Raw genomic sequence first — 18,120 nt, forward strand, 5'->3', positions numbered from 1 at the left:
TTTAAAAAAATAGCAGTTAACTAATGCAAGCATTGTATAATAATGTAACAGTGTTTTCAATTAAAGTTCTACTTTAAGCAGAAAATCTAGCTTTGGGCGGTCTTCGGGTCTAGATGCAGGTTCCTGGGAACTTCATAGATTGAAAACCTCTCTAAGAGATGTAGTAATACATCAGTAATGTAGTGCGTACTACTGTAAGTGTCCTCACTCGCCCACTTGAGCTTTAAACACTTCCTGTAATGTGAGGCGCGTGCGTTAGAAAAGGACGGGCTTAATCTGGGAGTAAAAGTGGAGTTGCGTATGAGTCGTTCTGACTCCAGAGAGGACTCCAAGCGGACTCCACATCCCTACAGTCAATCTGCAGAGCCCAGACTGCAGCTGTGAAGAAGAGATATTAATCTGACTCCACACTCTCAAGCAGTGAGCAGGAGAAGCATGGGTCTGCAGACCGTGTTCCGCGCGGTGATCATGGGGGCCCCGGGCTCGGGGAAGGGGACCGTGTCCCGCCGGATAGCGCAGAGTTTCGCTCTGAAGCATCTCTCCAGTGGAGACATGCTGCGGGCCAACATCGAGGCCAAGACAGGTAACACAGCTCCAGCTCCAGCTCCGTCCTCTCATGCCATCTCAGGCTTAATTCACATAAACGATTAAATAACCGAAGCTTTTGTGTTCGCTGCGAGCGCAGTTCAGTTTACTGAAGGGTTAAACGAAGCTTTGTTAAATAAAAAAAATGGCTGCAAAACTTCAGCTTCGGTTTTATGCCTGAAAACAGGATTTAGGCTATAATTACAGATTATGAGCAGAACTGAGTTTTAATTTGGGTTTTGTCTCAAAGTGTAGTGCGCTACCTTGTCTATCTAGACAGCAGTTTTGAAACATCGCGCTTTTTAAGTGAGCTCTGGCGTGTGATGCCCAAAGATAACAGCGATTGGAAAGACTTAGACGGGTCACTAGGTTTACTTTTCGCTGTAGTTGTGTTGTGGTTGTTTTTTAGAAATGCACGAAAGAGTTAACGATGAGAGAGTTCCGCTGATAGTTTCCACGCCCGCTTGTTGTGAGACATCGAGCTCTGTCTACTAGCGCTGTCTGGAGAACCATTAGAGTCGTGCTCTGGGTTTCTTCTGCTGGGGCTAGTACTCTTGTTTGTTATGCATAGACTGTCTGGTATTTTCAGATATTTGTACTTTAGCTTTTAAAGGCGATGTCTTTCTTTAAAGAATGTGCTTTGCATACTAAACATGTCTAAGACTGTTTACTACAAATTATTTGACTGCAAATCACACTGAAGCCCAAGCCTGCCGTGCATTCAAGTGTGCTCCACAATTCAAATGTTTGCAAAGTTGTACTGTGTTCTTCTCTAATCTGAGCTCTATAAATAATGTTCTTGTAGCAGTAAGCACAAATGGATGCCAGATGCTGTGTGTGTCATCAGTTTTCTGGTGTGCAGTTCTACCTACCACAGTCAGACTAGACCAGATACAGCATATGACCAACATATGAATCATATAGACTGCATATGAATTTAGAAGGAGAGAAATATTTAAATATGAGTTACATGCACCATATAGTGTACAGTTACAACTTAAAGTAAGACCTTAAAGGGACAGTTCACCCCAAAATGTCAAGCGTTTAGTTGCCCTCATGTCAAAACCTGCTAAGATGAACTAAGTTCATTTTCCGCAGGCGATTTTATATTTCAAGAACTGCTTAATCCAAAAGTATTTATGGATAATATGTATACATGCAGATTTTTTGAGCTCATATTAAATGGGATACATGAGTTATCTGTACTTTAAAAAAAGATATTGTCCATCGCAGAACTATTTACGTAAACTGTGAAATATTATGGCAGAAAAACGTAACTGCTACTTAAACTTTAAGGGTCGTTAAGATGTTTTAATTGTTTTTTAATACAGTAAAACAGTACTATTGTTGAAAAATATTATAATTTAAAATAACTGTTGTTTATTTGAATAATGTAATTATGTAATTATATTTTATGCAATATATTATGTAAAAAATTCCTGAGATGGCAAGGAAAAGTATTAATCTCTTTCAAATGATTCCAAACCTTGTTATTATAGGCCAGAAATATTTAACACTTACCAGAAGTGTGGGTCAGTGGGTCAAAGGACGATTATTAAAAAGTTTTTACAATGCGCAGAGCCACTTGAAGTTCATATATCTGTTACAACAAGCTCACTGTAGTGGTCACACTTCATTGTCATTGGAGTTTTGAGGGTTAATAGCTAAGGTTATGATTCTTTAGCCAAATAATCAACACAAAGATTTATATATATATATATATTTGTATTTTTTGTGATGATTGGCAAATGCATCATATGCCTGTAAATATTTTATTATTAATTGATGATAATTGAATTGCGATTTAATGTTTTTAAATTAAATGTATTATTAATTCATAAATAAATAAATAAATGTCTTTTTTTACTATATATATGCCTGAATTTTTTTTTGTCCTTACTGAACAACTGATGAGCTCTTATGCACCTTTTGTGCAGATTTGGGTCTCCTGATGAAGTCGTGTATCGATCAGGGTCAGCTGGTTCCTGATGATGTCATCTCTCGCCTCGTCCTGTCCACTCTGAGGGGTCTGGAGCAGACCAGCTGGCTTCTGGACGGTAACTCTCACCCCGCTCGCCCCGAGCCATGCTGATGATGGATTGTGCAGTTTAATCGTGGTCTCTTTCATATTGTCCCGACAGGGTTTCCTCGTACTGTGGCTCAGGCCGATGCCCTGGACAGCGTGTATGATGTGGACTCTGTTATAAACCTGGACGTGCCTTCCCAGACGATCCGGGAGCGCCTGACCTCTCGCTGGGTTCACCTTCCCAGTGGCAGGGTCTATAATATAGACTTCAACCCACCCAAGAAACCAGTGAGTCCTCTGATCCTTTTATATTCCAGATCATTTCCTCAATCACATTTAACATCACTTTATAAAACTGAAGATAATTAAACAGTAAATGCAGGGAGTCAAACACTCCTGTTAATACGAAAACGGCAAACTACACTGCAAAAAATGGTGTGAAAATCCATTCTTCATTAAAAACAGATTTTGTAAACAAGCTTCAAAATGTGTATTTTCTGCAGGCAATAATAGTGAAGTGTTAATAGCATCAGGTAAATAGTGTTGAGTTTTATGAATAAGGCATAAAAGAGATATGTTTTTTCTAAAAAGACTAACATTAATCTTGGCTTGGTTAAACTGGATTGTTTAAGTAGATATTGTTTAGTTATTAGTAATTGGTTCATATTTAAATGTTGAAATGAGTTAATTCACCAATGCCTAAAATTTGTTTAAAAGAAGGACACTTTAATGATATTTAATAAATAATATTCTTTAAAAGTATTGGCCTTTCTTAAAATGAACTTAAGTACATCTTTATATGTAATTTCATTATTACTTGTCTTTAAAATATGGTTAAAGTTGACTGCTGAATGCACTGACAAGCATATGGAAAACTAAAATATACTTTAATGTCATTTAAAAAGTTGCAATTTCATACGCTTAAAATATGTTCTCTTTTCATGGAATATCAAATAACGCAACAGTTGAAATTATAATCTAGTACTTTAAATGTGATTTAGTTTGTTAGTTTAAAGAAGTTATTAAAACATAATTATCTAAAATGTACTTTAAAATAAAACATCATTTGTTTTAATGTTAAAAAAAACATTTTTTATAAAAAAATTAAAACAACAAACAAGTAATTTGGCCTTAATAGTGTGTAAAGAAACATTCAGGGGCACTTAATTGGATTTTTATTTCAATAAAAAGTAGTGCTGTCAAACGATTAATCGCGATTAATCGCATCCAAAATAAAAGTTTTTGTTTACATTATATATGTACATGTGTTTATTTATTATGTATATGTAAATACACAAACATACAGTATATATATAGAAAACATTTACATTTATATATTCATATTCTTATATTTTATAATATATATATATATATAAATATATATTTAATATATAAGCATAAAATATTTTTCTTAAATATATACATGCATGTGTTTGCATTTATATATACATAATAAATATACACAGTACACACTCATATATTACACATATTATGTAAACAAAAACCTTTATTTTGGATGCCATTAATCGCGATTAATCGTTTGAAAGCACTCATAAAACGTCCATATTGTATTTGTATTTGCAAGTACAGATTTTAAAGTGTCTACTTAGAAACGTTCAAGTACTTTATATATAATATTGAAATTTAGGCTACTATATGTATATGTAGATATGTGTATACACACACGCACACAAACAAATAGTCTTTCTTTAAATACTGTGTAATAAAATAAAAGTATTAAGTAATAATAATCATTAGAGCTGTAAAAGTAAAAACTAAGCATTGAAGCACTGAACCCAAATCTGTGTTAAACTTGTAAGGAGTCCAAAGAGTTCCTGTGGTGAAAGTAGGTCATGCTATTTCACAACCTGGTACTCAAGACAGATATGAACACTACGGTTTACTAAGGAGTTTATTCAAGGAACTTTGCTCTCATCCATGCAATAAAACTGGAGCAGGTAGAGGAAGACATGGAGTTCCTGTCCATTTATCAAACACTGTCAGAGAGAGAAAAAAAAAAAGAGTCACGAGGCCAGAACAATGTTGCTTAAATAGTTTTTGTTGTAGTTTAAAAGATAGTTTAACTTCTAAGAGTAAAGAGTTTTATACAAAGTAAAACCGAACAAAGAATAGCTGTTTATATCCAAGATGTGATAAAAATGTACTTTTGTCTACTGCCACAAAGCCAGTGAGTTTGGATTTAGTGACACAAAACTCTTGCCTACTTTATACATTTTGGTCCTCTTTGCAATCATTCTTTAAGACAGCAGTGTAGCTAAACCCCAGCCAGACAATGGTGAAGCTTACTGATATTTCAAAAAGTCTTTATTTTCTTAAACCTTTTTTCTCCTTGAAACACCGTAAGAGCTAGGACAGATAAATAACATAAAATTAGCTCTTACGAACTCAAACATAGCCAAAGGCCACATTCAACAATATATTGAATATTATATAACAATATATAACAACATTACAAATAGCCATTCATAAAAACCCTTTTATGACATTACCTCAGTCAGTATTAACAATGCTGAAAGGTTTATGTTAGCATAACTTCACATAACATAAGCGGATACACATTTAAACACTTCAAGTCGAATAAATTATCCTACATATTAATGCAAACAAACATTAAACAAACCAAACACAATACCTTGTTCCCGTTCCAGCTAGGTGCTTAATTATACCCTCCTTTTCTTTAGTGTTTTCGACTTCAGAGTGTTTTAGAGCAACATGAGATTTTTTCTCCTTTCCTTCCGTGTGTGCGTCTCTCTAACAAGTCCCACCTTTCTAGATGCAAAATTAACGTTCCACTATGGAGACGGAAATAAAGGACTCGCCACATTAACAGAGGAGACTAATAAAATAAAGTTCGAAAGTAATTATTAATTTACTCTTTCTTTAGAGTTAGTTACACTCCCACCAATCATGAGTGAATAATGGAACGGTACACAGATTACATTAGGCACGAATGATTTTAACTGAAAATTGCCTTCCCTAAGCCGTATAAGAACAAAGACAACTTATGCCAAAGTTGGAAACTTAACTATAACTATGTAATATTATGCGCTATGGAGGGAAGGAGCAGATTTAGTTAGTCTCCAGCAGCAGAACAAGCTTCTGGACTGGGCGCTCAACTTCGGACACCTTGTGAAGACGCTCACCTTTCTTGCCAAGCTTACTGTCACCAAGCTGAATTTTAACTCTCCGTACAAGTCCATCTTTGTCAGTAGTGGTTTCTGAAACTCTACCCAATCTCCACTCATTCCTGTGCACATCCTCTCCTTTCATGATTACAATATCTCCTACTTGTAAATTTCTTCTTGGAGCATGCCAGCGTTGTCTGAGAGCAATGTTGGCAAGGTATTCCTTTCGCCATCGACTCCAGAACTGTTCTGCGAGATATTGAACATGTCTCCACCTTTTCTTGCCATACACATCTTCTCTGACGAATTCACCAGGAGGAGGCAAGGCTTGGACAGATTTCATCGTCAGAAGATGATTAGGGGTGAGTGGTTCGAGGCTATGGGGGTCACTGAGATTGTCAACAGTCAGAGGACGACTATTGACTATAGCCATAGCCTCATAGAAAAAGGCCCGTAGTGAAGCATCATTTAGTCTACCAGAGGAAAGGGCAAGAGTGGACCTTAGAACGCTTCTCACTGTCCTTATTTGTCTTTCCCACACTCCTCCGGCATGGCTAGAATGGGGTGCATTCATGCTGAAGTCGCACTGCTTTTCTGCAAGAAATACAGCCAGACGGTCTGCATCGACTTCCCTTAAAGCTTCTCTAAACTCATTTTTGGCTCCTACGAAGTTGCTTCCTTGATCAGACTTGATCTGACGAACAGCACCACGTATGGCGATGAAACATCGAAGGCCATTTATGAAGGCATTTGTCGACATGTCTTCAAGAACCTCAATATGAACAGCACGGGAACTAAGGCAAGTGAAAAGAAGACCGTACCTTTTGTTCTCTTTTCTTCCTTGTTTTGTAAGGAATGGCCCGAAGCAGTCCATGCCGCAGAAAGTGAAGGGAGGTGATGGCTCCAACCGTTCAGGGGGTAGATCGGCCATCCTTTGCTCTTCCATAGGTTTGCGTTGCCGTCTACAGGTGACACATTGACGAATGTAGGATGCAACTGCCCGGTTGATTCCTGTAATCCAGTAGCCGCTGCGCCTTATTTCATTAATGGTAAGACCTTTACCTTGATGTTTCATCTTCTCGTGGTGATAGGCAATAATCATCCTCGTGATGTGATGATCTTTGGGAATGATTGCAGGGTGCTTGATGAAGTTGGGAAGAGAGGAATTGCACAGCCTCCCTCCCACCCTGAGGACACCGTCGTCGTGGAGAAAAGCGTCAAGAGCATGTAACGGATTGTGATGTGGTAGAGGGATCCCTTTGCTCAGCAGTTTCAACTCTTCTTGATACACATTTTTCTGCAGATCTTTGATTAAGCAATGTTCTGCCTCTTCTCGTTCTGTTACAGTGGTGAGACTGTTTGATCTGTTCTTGCTTATACGCCTGAGAATGCGTGCAACTGCTCGCGTAGCTAGCGACCATGATGAGAACTTAGACAAGCGATCAACTAGGTTCACGCATTCAGTGGTTTTGGTACTGAGCGCTAGAACACTCCTGACCTCTGGATCTCCGACGGTTAACTCTGGTATTTCATCTGTAACCAGCTTTATTTCCTTGTTCCATAGGAACTTGGGCCCAGTGAGCCACGTGGATGACAAAAACTCACTGGCAGTTAAGCCCCGAGAAGCATGGTCAGCAGGATTCTCATTTGTTGGGACATATCGCCACTGTTGTGGGGCTGAGCTGAGCTGAATCTTCTGAACCCGGTTAGCCACAAACGTGTGAAATCGTCGTGCTTCGTTTCTTATATAACCTAAGACCACTTTAGAGTCGGTCCAGAAGAACTCCTCGGCATTAATACATCCCAATTCCTCCTTAAGCATGTTGCTTATCTTCACTGAAACAACTGCTGCTGTTAATTCTAATCTTGGGATGGTTGTGACCTTGGTTGGAGAGACACGTGATTTTCCTACAACTAAGGCACAATGAATATCACCCTCTTCGTTTTGGAGTCGCAGGTATGAGCACTGGCCATAACCCTTCATACTGGCATCAGAAAAGTGATGCAGCTCTGTCTTTGAGACCCTTCCAAATCCAGCAGGTGAGTAGGTACGGGATATGGTGAAATTATCTAAGTGGGCTAGATCACTTCTCCATTGTTCCCATTTTGGGCGAAGCTCGTCAGTGAGAGGATCGTCCCAGCCAGTACCCCGTCTGCACATCTCCTGAAGAATGATCTTCGCTCTGAGGACGACTGGCGCCACAAACCCAAGAGGATCGTACAGAGAAGCCACTGTAGATAAAATGCCGCGTCGAGTTGCAGGCTGTTCTTTGAGGCTGACGTTAAGCCTGAAGCAGTCAGACTCCACATCCCATTGAATCCCGAGAGCTCTCTCAAGTGGCAAATCATCAAATGCGAGATCCATATCCTTCACATTGGTTGCTCGTTCGGATTGTGGTATACTCTCTAATACCTTTCTGTCGTTAGACACAAACTTATGTAGACGGAGACCACCCATGGCACAGAGTTCACGAGCTTCCCTGGCAAGCTGAATAGCATCTTCAGTGTTTTCAACACTTGCGAGCCCATCATCTACATAAAAGTTCCTCATAACAAATCTCGAGCCTTGAGTGTATATGTCACGATTCTCCTTAGCTAGATGTTTCATCCCATAATTTGCACATCCTGGAGAGGAAGCTGCACCGAACAGATGCACTTTCATGCGAAACTCGCTGGGCTGTGAGTTTAAATCTCCTTGCTTCCACCAAAGAAAGCGCAGGAAGTTGCGATCAGCTTCGACCACGTGAAACTGATGGAACATCTTCTGAATGTCGCACATCAATGCAACGGGGTGCTGTCGGAAACGGATGAGAACTCCACTTAAGTTGTTCAACATGTCAGGCCCAGAGAGGAGGTGATCATTCAAGCTTGTTCCTTTGTATCTGGCAGAGCAATCGAACACTACACGAAGTTTATCTGGCTTCTTCGCATGGTGCACACCATGATGGGGAATGTACCATCTCTCGCCTTCACTCCCACCATCCTTGACCTGCTCAGCATCTCCGTTTCCGATGACCTCCTCCATGAACTCAACATAATGCTTCTTATACCTTTCATCCCGTTGCAATTTCCTTTTAAGGTGAAGGAGGCGTGTCATAGCTGAGCCTTTGTTGTCAGGCAAACTGGGTCTGGTTTTGAAGGGCAGAGGCATCTCATAATGGCCATGTATATTTTTCCTTATTCCCTCATCCAGTATGTTGAGGAATTTGATGTCGTCTTGTGACACAATTTTGCTGCCGTCACTGCCATCTTTGAAGTCAGACTCAAAAATGCGAATGACGTCAGTAGGAGTTATCGGAGGTAGCTCCTTAACTGTAATTCTGTGACACAAATGATGTGTGCTCAACGCATCATGGGTCTGTAGTGAGCGCCCTACAATACTCCATCCTAAATCCGTCCTTACAGCGTAGGGTTCCTCGTCTTCTCCTAAAAGGACTTGTCTTGGTGCCATAGCTCTTGAGCAGTTGTAGCCGATCAAAAGACCTACTACACAGTCCTTCAGTGGTTGGATTTCATCCACTATTTCTGCAAGATGACTCCATTGTTTAGCGGTCTCACAAGTGGGAATGTGAGAGCGGTTAACAGGTATGCAGTCCTTTGTATAGGCGACCGGAAGATCAACTTGAACTGCGGAACTATATCCTCTAACACGAAGTCCAGAAACACCTTCGCTTGTGAGCACTGTATCCTTACCACTCATAGTCGTCAACTTCAGTTTCACTGGATACTTGTCAGCATTAAGACCATCACTCACTTCTTGGTCAATAAACGTAGTGTCGCTTTGAGTGTCGAGTAGTGCATAGACAAGTTTCTCAGTCGTTGGATCATTTTTAGATGAAACCCAGACCGGTATCACCATTGATGTGTTGGATGAGCCTTCACCTGCTACACTGAGTGACGTTGCAGCAGCGCCTCGATTTGTCTCTGGTTCTGTTGTAGACCTTTCTCTTTTATAGTTGTCATCATGCAGGGCTGTAGGATGCTTTCCCTTACAGTGGTCACAAAAATGACGATGACGGCATTCTCTCACGCTGTGGCCGGATTTCAGGCATCCATAGCAGAGTTTCTTCTCCTTTATGTAGTTGCGTCGCTCAACCAACACCATCTCAGTGAACTTGGAGCATGCATGAAGCTGGTGTCTATTATCTTGACAAAGAATACATAAAATCTTAACCTTCCTCTGTTCTGACTTATGGTTCTCATTGTCAGTGACTGTTTGAGTGGTAAGAACACTAGCCTTGTTTTTCTTTACGTCTTTGAGATTTCTCTTCTCAGTGATAGAATCTGATAAACGAAGGGCATGAAAGGACGTAATGGGATTGCAGGCAATCTCAGCTTCGTTTGACGTGAATCTAGCAAACTCCTTGAAACTTGGAAATTCTTGATTTTCATTTAGGCTTTGCGTGACTTGTCGGTTCCAGCTTAAAGCTGCCCAGTCTGGTAATTTGTGAACCAGCTTCCGATTCTCCTCCCAGTCATTTAATATGTCGAGACCCTTGACATAAGGCATGGCATCTTGACAAGCATTTAGAAAATCTGAGAAGCGTCTCAGTCCTTCAGCATCCTTTGATGGAATTCTCGGCCAGTTGGTAAGCTTCTCTCTGAATGCTCTCTGAATGGTGAATGGCTGACCAAAGCGATGGTTCAGTTTGTCCCATGCGTCTTGGTATGCTTCATTGTCATTTCGGTAGAAGTTGCCATCTAAAACCTGCCGTGCTGGGCCACCAACGTATTTTTTCAGGTAATATAGTTTTTCAGCTGGTGTGATTGCCCTTTGATCAATGAGTGAGGTGAATGCTGACTTCCATTCAATAAATTGTATGGGATCGCCATTAAAGACAAATGGCTCAGGAACAGGAAGCCTATTTAAGGCTATGTTGTCTTGAAGGATCTGAGCGAGAGAGGAAATGTCTGTACAACGGGGCGATGCAACTTGAGAGAGGGGCACTGTAGTTACAGGCACATTCTTTGCTTCCATGTTCCTTTCCTTTTTAACATAGTTAGCATCCTTGTGTTCTGTCTCCTTTTCATAGATCCTCAACTTGGCTTGAGCTGCCCGTATCTCTTTCTCTGCCTGCAGTCGCTCCAACTCACGCCTTTGAACCTCTAGAGCCTTGCGTTGTTGTTCCTCCAACTCTCTTATGGATTCCTTTTGCCTTTCTTCCTCTAGCAGCATCTGATAATTTGCTTCTTTCACTGCTAGTTCAGCAGCAGCATCTGCACGTTTTGCTGTCATAACTGAAGTTATGGAGTAGTGGTCAGACTGGCTATGACTTATAAAAGAAGCCGTGGATCCATAGACAGACTTTGCATAGTCATGGCGGAGCAGTTCATGAAGGCGTTGTCTTTCCTGCTGCTCATCAAACCCGCTTTCATCATCTATAGCTCTGCTGTAGGCAATGTTGATGATTTCTGTGGTCACCGATTCACACGTATCAACTCTTCTTCTTATGTCGGTGGAGGGTGTAGTGAGATTTCGAATTTCATAATAAATGTTCATTACATCTTCTTTATCTTTCTTAAGCTCTTCAATGAGAGGCCAGAGCTGACTCTCTGACATATAAGTCTTTAGCTGATCTCTTGCCTTCCGTGTGTGGAGCTTCCATAGCTCGTACATGACATACAGCCTTTTCTCTTTTTTCTTGGCCTCTTCATATTGATGTGCGCGCATCTTCTCTGTAGGATGGCGTGTGCGTTCAGAGCGTCTTGGACCTTCATGAGCATTGTCATCCTTGTTAAGCTTGCCTTGGAGATCAGTTAAACTTTGTTGTTTAGCTTCATTTGTTTCCTTCAGACACGGTCTCTCTGAAGAGTCTACCATTATGTCGGCTTCACCTTGTAAATCTTCATGCTGATAAACAGCCATCTGCTCCTCCACCTCTATCTCATTACCTGACTCTGACATTATCACCTAATTTTTTAAACTCTAACGGCAGAAGACCCCTTAGCAGATGTAATAAAGCCCTCGTTATGAACTGTATGAACATAAAATATCAGAACATCAGTTTAAAGTGGTTAGCACATATGCATTTACATATAGACACTCAAATAACTGTAATAACTGACAGTGTAAATACCACAATAAACAAAGTTATCAAAGTTCTTAAATCCAAAATGCAAGAAATGAAAATGTGAAGACCTCAAAAAACACAGTTAATTAAGTGGATAAACGCAAAGTCCAAAAAATAAAATATAAAAAAATGTCTATGTGTCCTTAATTAGAAAGAGTCCATGTGGATGCACGCAGGCATGAGTGCAAATGTAACCACAGCTTTTTGTTGCTCTCGTTGCTGAGTCGGTAAGTATTAAATGTTCAGTCCAAGAAGCCGTTAATCCGTTGTTCGCCTTATTACTGTACTATAGACTGTATAATAGTGGGTTAATACTCACAGTCCTGCATCAATGTCCGTGAATGAGGCTGTACTTGACCATTGCACCGAATCTGTGAGACCGCTGTCCAACGTAGGTCAGGCGCGAGGCGTGAAGATGCAGCTTGATGCGTCCATGCTGACACGATGTAGCAGAAACTGTAGCCGGCGCTTTGAAGATCCTCCGTGGCCCGTCGTAGACAACACGTCGTCAGTATCGATGCGGGTCAAGCTCTTACTGTAGCTAAACCCCAGCCAGACAATGGTGAAGCTTACTGATATTTCAAAAAGTCTTTATTTTCTTAAACCTTTTTTCTCCTTGAAACACCGTAAGAGCTAGGACAGATAAATAACATAAAATTAGCTCTTACGAACTCAAACATAGCCAAAGGCCACATTCAACAATATATTGAATATTATATAACAATATATAACAACATTACAAATAGCCATTCATAAAAACCCTTTTATGACATTACCTCAGTCAGTATTAACAATGCTGAAAGGTTTATGTTAGCATAACTTCACATAACATAAGCGGATACACATTTAAACACTTCAAGTCGAATAAATTATCCTACATATTAATGCAAACAAACATTAAACAAACCAAACACAATACCTTGTTCCCGTTCCAGCTAGGTGCTTAATTATACCCTCCTTTTCTTTAGTGTTTTCGACTTCAGAGTGTTTTAGAGCAACATGAGATTTTTTCTCCTTTCCTTCCGTGTGTGCGTCTCTCTAACAAGTCCCACCTTTCTAGATGCAAAATTAACGTTCCACTATGGAGACGGAAATAAAGGACTCGCCACATTAACAGAGGAGACTAATAAAATAAAGTTCGAAAGTAATTATTAATTTACTCTTTCTTTAGAGTTAGTTACAAGCAGTTGAGCATGTGTTAGACTAATACAACACAAGCCCAGTGTGAAACTGTGTTTGTCAGTGTTGCTCAAATACAGCTCAAGCTTATATCAACACAAAACTGTGTCCCTGAAGGTCACCTCAGTTCAGCTCTGGAACTTATCAGCGACTGCCAAAGATTGTTGACACTTTCAGTACATGAATTCTTGAGATACGGTAGCTTTATTTGGGTGATTATGGCACATTTGAAAGTGGGCTCTTTGTGGTGGAGGCCTGCAGTGATGTCATGTATGTTTGTGCACAGGGTCTTGATGATGTCACAGGAGAACCGCTGGTCCAGAGAGACGATGACAGTCCTGAAACTGTGTCCAGGAGACTCAAGGACTATGAGAGACAAACACAACCAGTTCTAGAGTATTACAGGTACTGTACAGGAGCCACAGAACTTTAAAGCTGTTTTACTCATGTTTTTTTTTTTTGTCAAAGTGACGTGACATTCAGCCAAGAATGGTGACCCATACTCAGAATTCGTGCTCTGCATTTAACCCATCCAAAGTGCACAAACACAGAGCAGTGAACACACACACACACACACACACACACAGTGAACACACACCCGGAGCAGTGGGCAGCCATTTATGCTGCGCCGCCCAGGGAGCAGTTGGGGGTTTGATGCCTTGCTCAAGGGCACCTAGGTCGTGTTATTGCCGGCTCGAGATTCGAACCCACAACCCTAGGGTTAGGAGTCAAACTCTCTAACCACTAGGCCACGATGTTCTGTCATCCTTTCACACACATATGATTCTAGATCTGAAAGAATTTCTTTCTTATGTGGAAGCAAAGAGAAGATATTTAGCAGAATGTTAATGTTGCTCTTTTCCATACAATGAAAGTAAGGCTGCTGAGCTCGAAAAAAGGACAAAAGAACCACAGAAGTAACATAAACGTAGTCCAGACATCTTCTACACAATATTATTAGCCACATGAAAGTGATTATACAAGGAAGAGACCATAATTGAAGTTTTTTTTTCCTTTTCAAAAAATCTTCCTCAAATCTAATTTGTGTATTTGCACATTAAATTATGGAGTATCTAAATTTGTGCACCAGGTTTGATGTCAATACATCAACTGAAAGCCTTAGACGTAAAATATTTCAGAAGTTTTGGGGATTTTAAGTTAACATTTTAATAATTCAACAACATATTTGCATGCTCACAATTATTTGATGTCAGAGAATATATAGATAAAATATATATTTTTTAGACTCAGACCTTTTTAAGAAGTGATACTTTAAATCAAACTGAATAAAATTTTAATAATGATTGTATAATTAGATTAAATATTAATTGTATAATTATATAAAACATAACAGTTCAAACATACTACAACTACTACTACTAATAATAATAATGTTTTAACTCTGTATTACTATTTTAAAATACAATTATCCTGTAACATAAAAAATAATTATTTGATAACACAATTTAAATTTATAAGATCTGCTACACTGCTGTAGATCAAGTGCTGAGACTTGCTACTGCTAATACATCCACAGACATGCTGCTGTGAGCATGTAAGAAATACTGCTGCTGCACATATAACATGCATGAAATAACCCCCATAACAAACGTGAATCACCTCATAGCAGATCTATACAGGAGGAGCTGGGGAAGGTGGAGGGTTTCTCTAGTGTGCTGCAAACTGCTACCACTTACATTAGCTAAGTATTTGAATGTTGAGCAGCGAGCTCATTGGCTACCGATACAGGAGAGAACCAATCACCTGTGACGTGATGATGATGTCATTATGTCATACAGAGTTCTATCTATCGGACTGCGCCATCTAGAGTTTCATGCCAGAACTTTGTTGTCTTAAATTCTTTCAAACATTATTTCAGACAACCAAACTCTTTCAAGGTATCAGTCCTTGAGGTTTTATTTAGGTGGAATATTGCAGAAATGCTGTAAACTACTGCCCACAAAAAATGTTGTAAAAATGATGCAAATGTGTAAATAAACTGAACCTAGCACATGTTGCAATCCAAAATACATATTAAATTCACTAGCAGAGATTGAATTGGCAGTGCTTAGTGTTAACCGAGAGGCTTATTGCTTCATAAGCACCTGTTTAGGAAACCCCGTGTTACATCAACTGTCACTGGTTCTCCGATGTCCGTTCAAAGGAAAAAATTATTAATCTGAGATATTGGGATGATTATGATGATGAGGTAGAACGATTCCTGAAAGCTGGACTGATGGAGTCATTTAATATGAATGATGACGTGTTTAGCTCATTGCATATGATATTTTCTCTCTTTGTACTTAAACAGGAGTAAAGGAGTGTTGGAGACCTTCTCAGGAACTGAAACCAACAAGATATGGCCCCACGTTCATGCCTTCCTGACCAGGAAAATCCCAGGAAACCAGCAGGCTATGGGAAAAGCATGATTGCATAATAACCTTGAGGACTTTCACCACAGCTGAAGTACACTGTTGGACTCGAGCACAATGCACCTCTGTGGCCTTAAGCAGTCTACTGTATTTGTCCAAGCCTTTGGTGTCACCATCTGCTTTTATGCCTTGTGAGAAAGTTAGTGCCTAACTAGAGGTTTAAGGTCAAAGTAGTCTATTACTTAGCTCTAGCGCTGTCATCTTAAGGAAATAAACCCAGCTTAGAGAGTTAGAGATAGGCATGCTAAGATTAATAGTTGACTCCAAAGTTAATCATTCTCAACTTTCCACTTAGAAGAAGTGCCCAACCCATACAATTTTTTTTTTAACTGAAGTGGCTGCAAAGCATGGACACAGCAGCTCTAAAACATTCCTGTTTATTGTCCATAATGACCTTTTAATAACTTTATTGAAATTTGTGCATACTAGAGAAGTATTAATTTTAACATTTCACAAATGAATGCAGAGCAAAATGATTTTTGTACGAACCACTGTGGCCATAATTAGCAAAAACACTAATTATGAGTCTAATTCTTTTTCTATTGTAGATCATATGAATGTTAATATTTTTTTGCATATACAAAATAATGTATTTTTAATTAAGAAAAGTTGACACAATACAATAAATAATAAAGGGAAAGAAAATCTATAATGTGATCAAAATGTATAAAATGTAGTTTTATAAGTCTGTTTGTATTGATAAACCACTATTATGTGGTTATGAAGTTCTAGACCACCAAGGAAGTGCAAAGTGTTTATTCATCTAATTTTATTGCATAATTATGAATCACTATAAATTGTAGTGTTTGAAAACCTGCTATTGAATAATGGAGATTTAAGTGTGATGCAAAGCATGGCATTTCACATACAACTGCAATAAACAGAGAAGCTCAAAACTTTTTAGTTTTTCTTTTGATATTGAATCAAAAGGGAATATACAGTGCCTTGCAAAAGTATTCAAACCACTTAATGTTTTTCATGTTTTGTTATGTTGTAGCTTTATGTTAAACTGCTTTAAATGACTTTTTTCCACATCAATCTACACTCCATTTACCGTAATGACAAAGCAAAAACAGAACTGTCACAACTTTGCAAATGTATAAAAAATAAAAAAATATATAAGTACATTTAAACTCTTAACTCAGTACTTAGCTGAAGCACCTTTACAGCCTCAACTCTTTTTGGGTGTGATGTGACAAGCTTTGATCATCAGCATTTGGCAAGGATCTGCCATTCTTCTCCTCACCTCTTCACCTCTCAAGCTCTGTCAGGTGTAATGGGGACAGATGTACATTTTCAGGTTTTTACAGAAATATTTGAGTGGGTTCAATCCCAGGCTGTGGCTGGGCCACTCAAGAACATTCACAGAGTTGTCTATAAGACCAGAGAATCTTGTCCTTTAGGTGCTGATTTGCAAATTTTAAGTGTGTTTTCATGAGTCTTCACTGAAGAGAGGGTCACACCACCATAAAGCACAGATCAGTGGAGTGCTACTGTGATGTTTGTCCTTCTGTAGATTTCCCTCATCTCCACATATGATCATGGAGCTCAACTAGAGTGACCATCAGCTTCTTGGTCACAGCCTAGACAAGGCCCTTCTTCATCAGTTGCTTAGTTTGGTCAGGAGGCCAGCTCTAGGAAGAGTCCAGGTTGTGTCAAATGTCTTCCCTTATGGATAATGTAGGCAACATGCTTCTGTGACCCTTCAATGCAGCAGAAATGTTTTCTGAACTCTTCCCTAGATGTGTGGTTTGATGCAATCATGTCTCTGAGCTCTACAGGCAGTTTTTGCTTTCACCTCAGGGCTTGGTCTTCGCTCTAATATGCATTATCAGCTATTAAACCTTTTATTAAGACATGTGTCCCTTTCCAAATACCCATTCAATTGAATTTGCCACAGGTTAGCTTCACTCGAAGTGTAGTAACATCTTCAAGCAATATGAATGCTGCTGAGCTCAATTTCAACAGTCCCAGATAAGTTTTTTTATCTGTAATAAATTTGCAAAGATGTTTTTGTTTGTTTGTTTCCGCTTTACCATTATGGTGAATGTAGTGTAGATTGATGTGAAAAAATAAAATAAAGTAATTTAAAGCAGTTTAACATAAGGCTGTAACATGACAAAAAAAAGCACTGTATATATTTATATATATATATATATTAGTGCTGTCAAACGATTAATCGCAATTAAATTACATCCAAAATAAAACTTTGTTTACATATTGTGTGTGTACATTTATTATTTACATACAAATACACACATACTGTACCATGGTATGAAAAAGTGTTGGTCCCCTTCCTGATTTCTTATTTTTTTGCATGTTTGTCACACTTTAATGTTTCAGATCAAACAAATGTAAATATTAGTCAAATTTAAAAAAATGCAGTTTTTAAATTAAGGATTTTATGAAAGGGAAAACTAAATCCAAAACTACATGGACCTGTGTGAAAAACTGTTTGCCCCATAAACCTCATAACTGGATGGACAACTCTTAGCAGCAACAACTGCAATCAAGCGTTAGCAAGAACTTGCAATGAGTCTGTTACAGCACTGTGGAGGAATTTTGGTCCACTCACTTATGCAGAATTGTAATCCAGCCACATTGGAGGTTTTTCGAGCATGAACCGCTTTTTAAGGTCATGTCACAGCACCTCAATAGGATTCAGGTCAGGACTTTGACTA

General features: G+C 39.1%; 1 protein-coding gene across 1 annotated transcript; it reads left to right on the forward strand.

The window, feature by feature from the left end:
• Positions 1–265: 265 nt before the first annotated feature.
• Positions 266–16,335, forward strand: ak3 (adenylate kinase 3). The gene is made up of 5 exons (XM_059539111.1): positions 266–583; positions 2,523–2,642; positions 2,727–2,899; positions 13,294–13,412; positions 15,319–16,335. The coding sequence occupies exons 1-5, from the start codon at positions 436–438 to the stop codon at positions 15,434–15,436; spliced, it is 678 nt and encodes a 225-aa protein (XP_059395094.1). The 5' UTR covers positions 266–435; the 3' UTR covers positions 15,437–16,335.
• Positions 16,336–18,120: the final 1,785 nt, after the last annotated feature.

This window comes from Carassius carassius, chromosome 45 (genome assembly GCF_963082965.1).
Source record: "Carassius carassius chromosome 45, fCarCar2.1, whole genome shotgun sequence".
NCBI classification, from domain to species: Eukaryota; Metazoa; Chordata; class Actinopteri; order Cypriniformes; family Cyprinidae; genus Carassius; species Carassius carassius.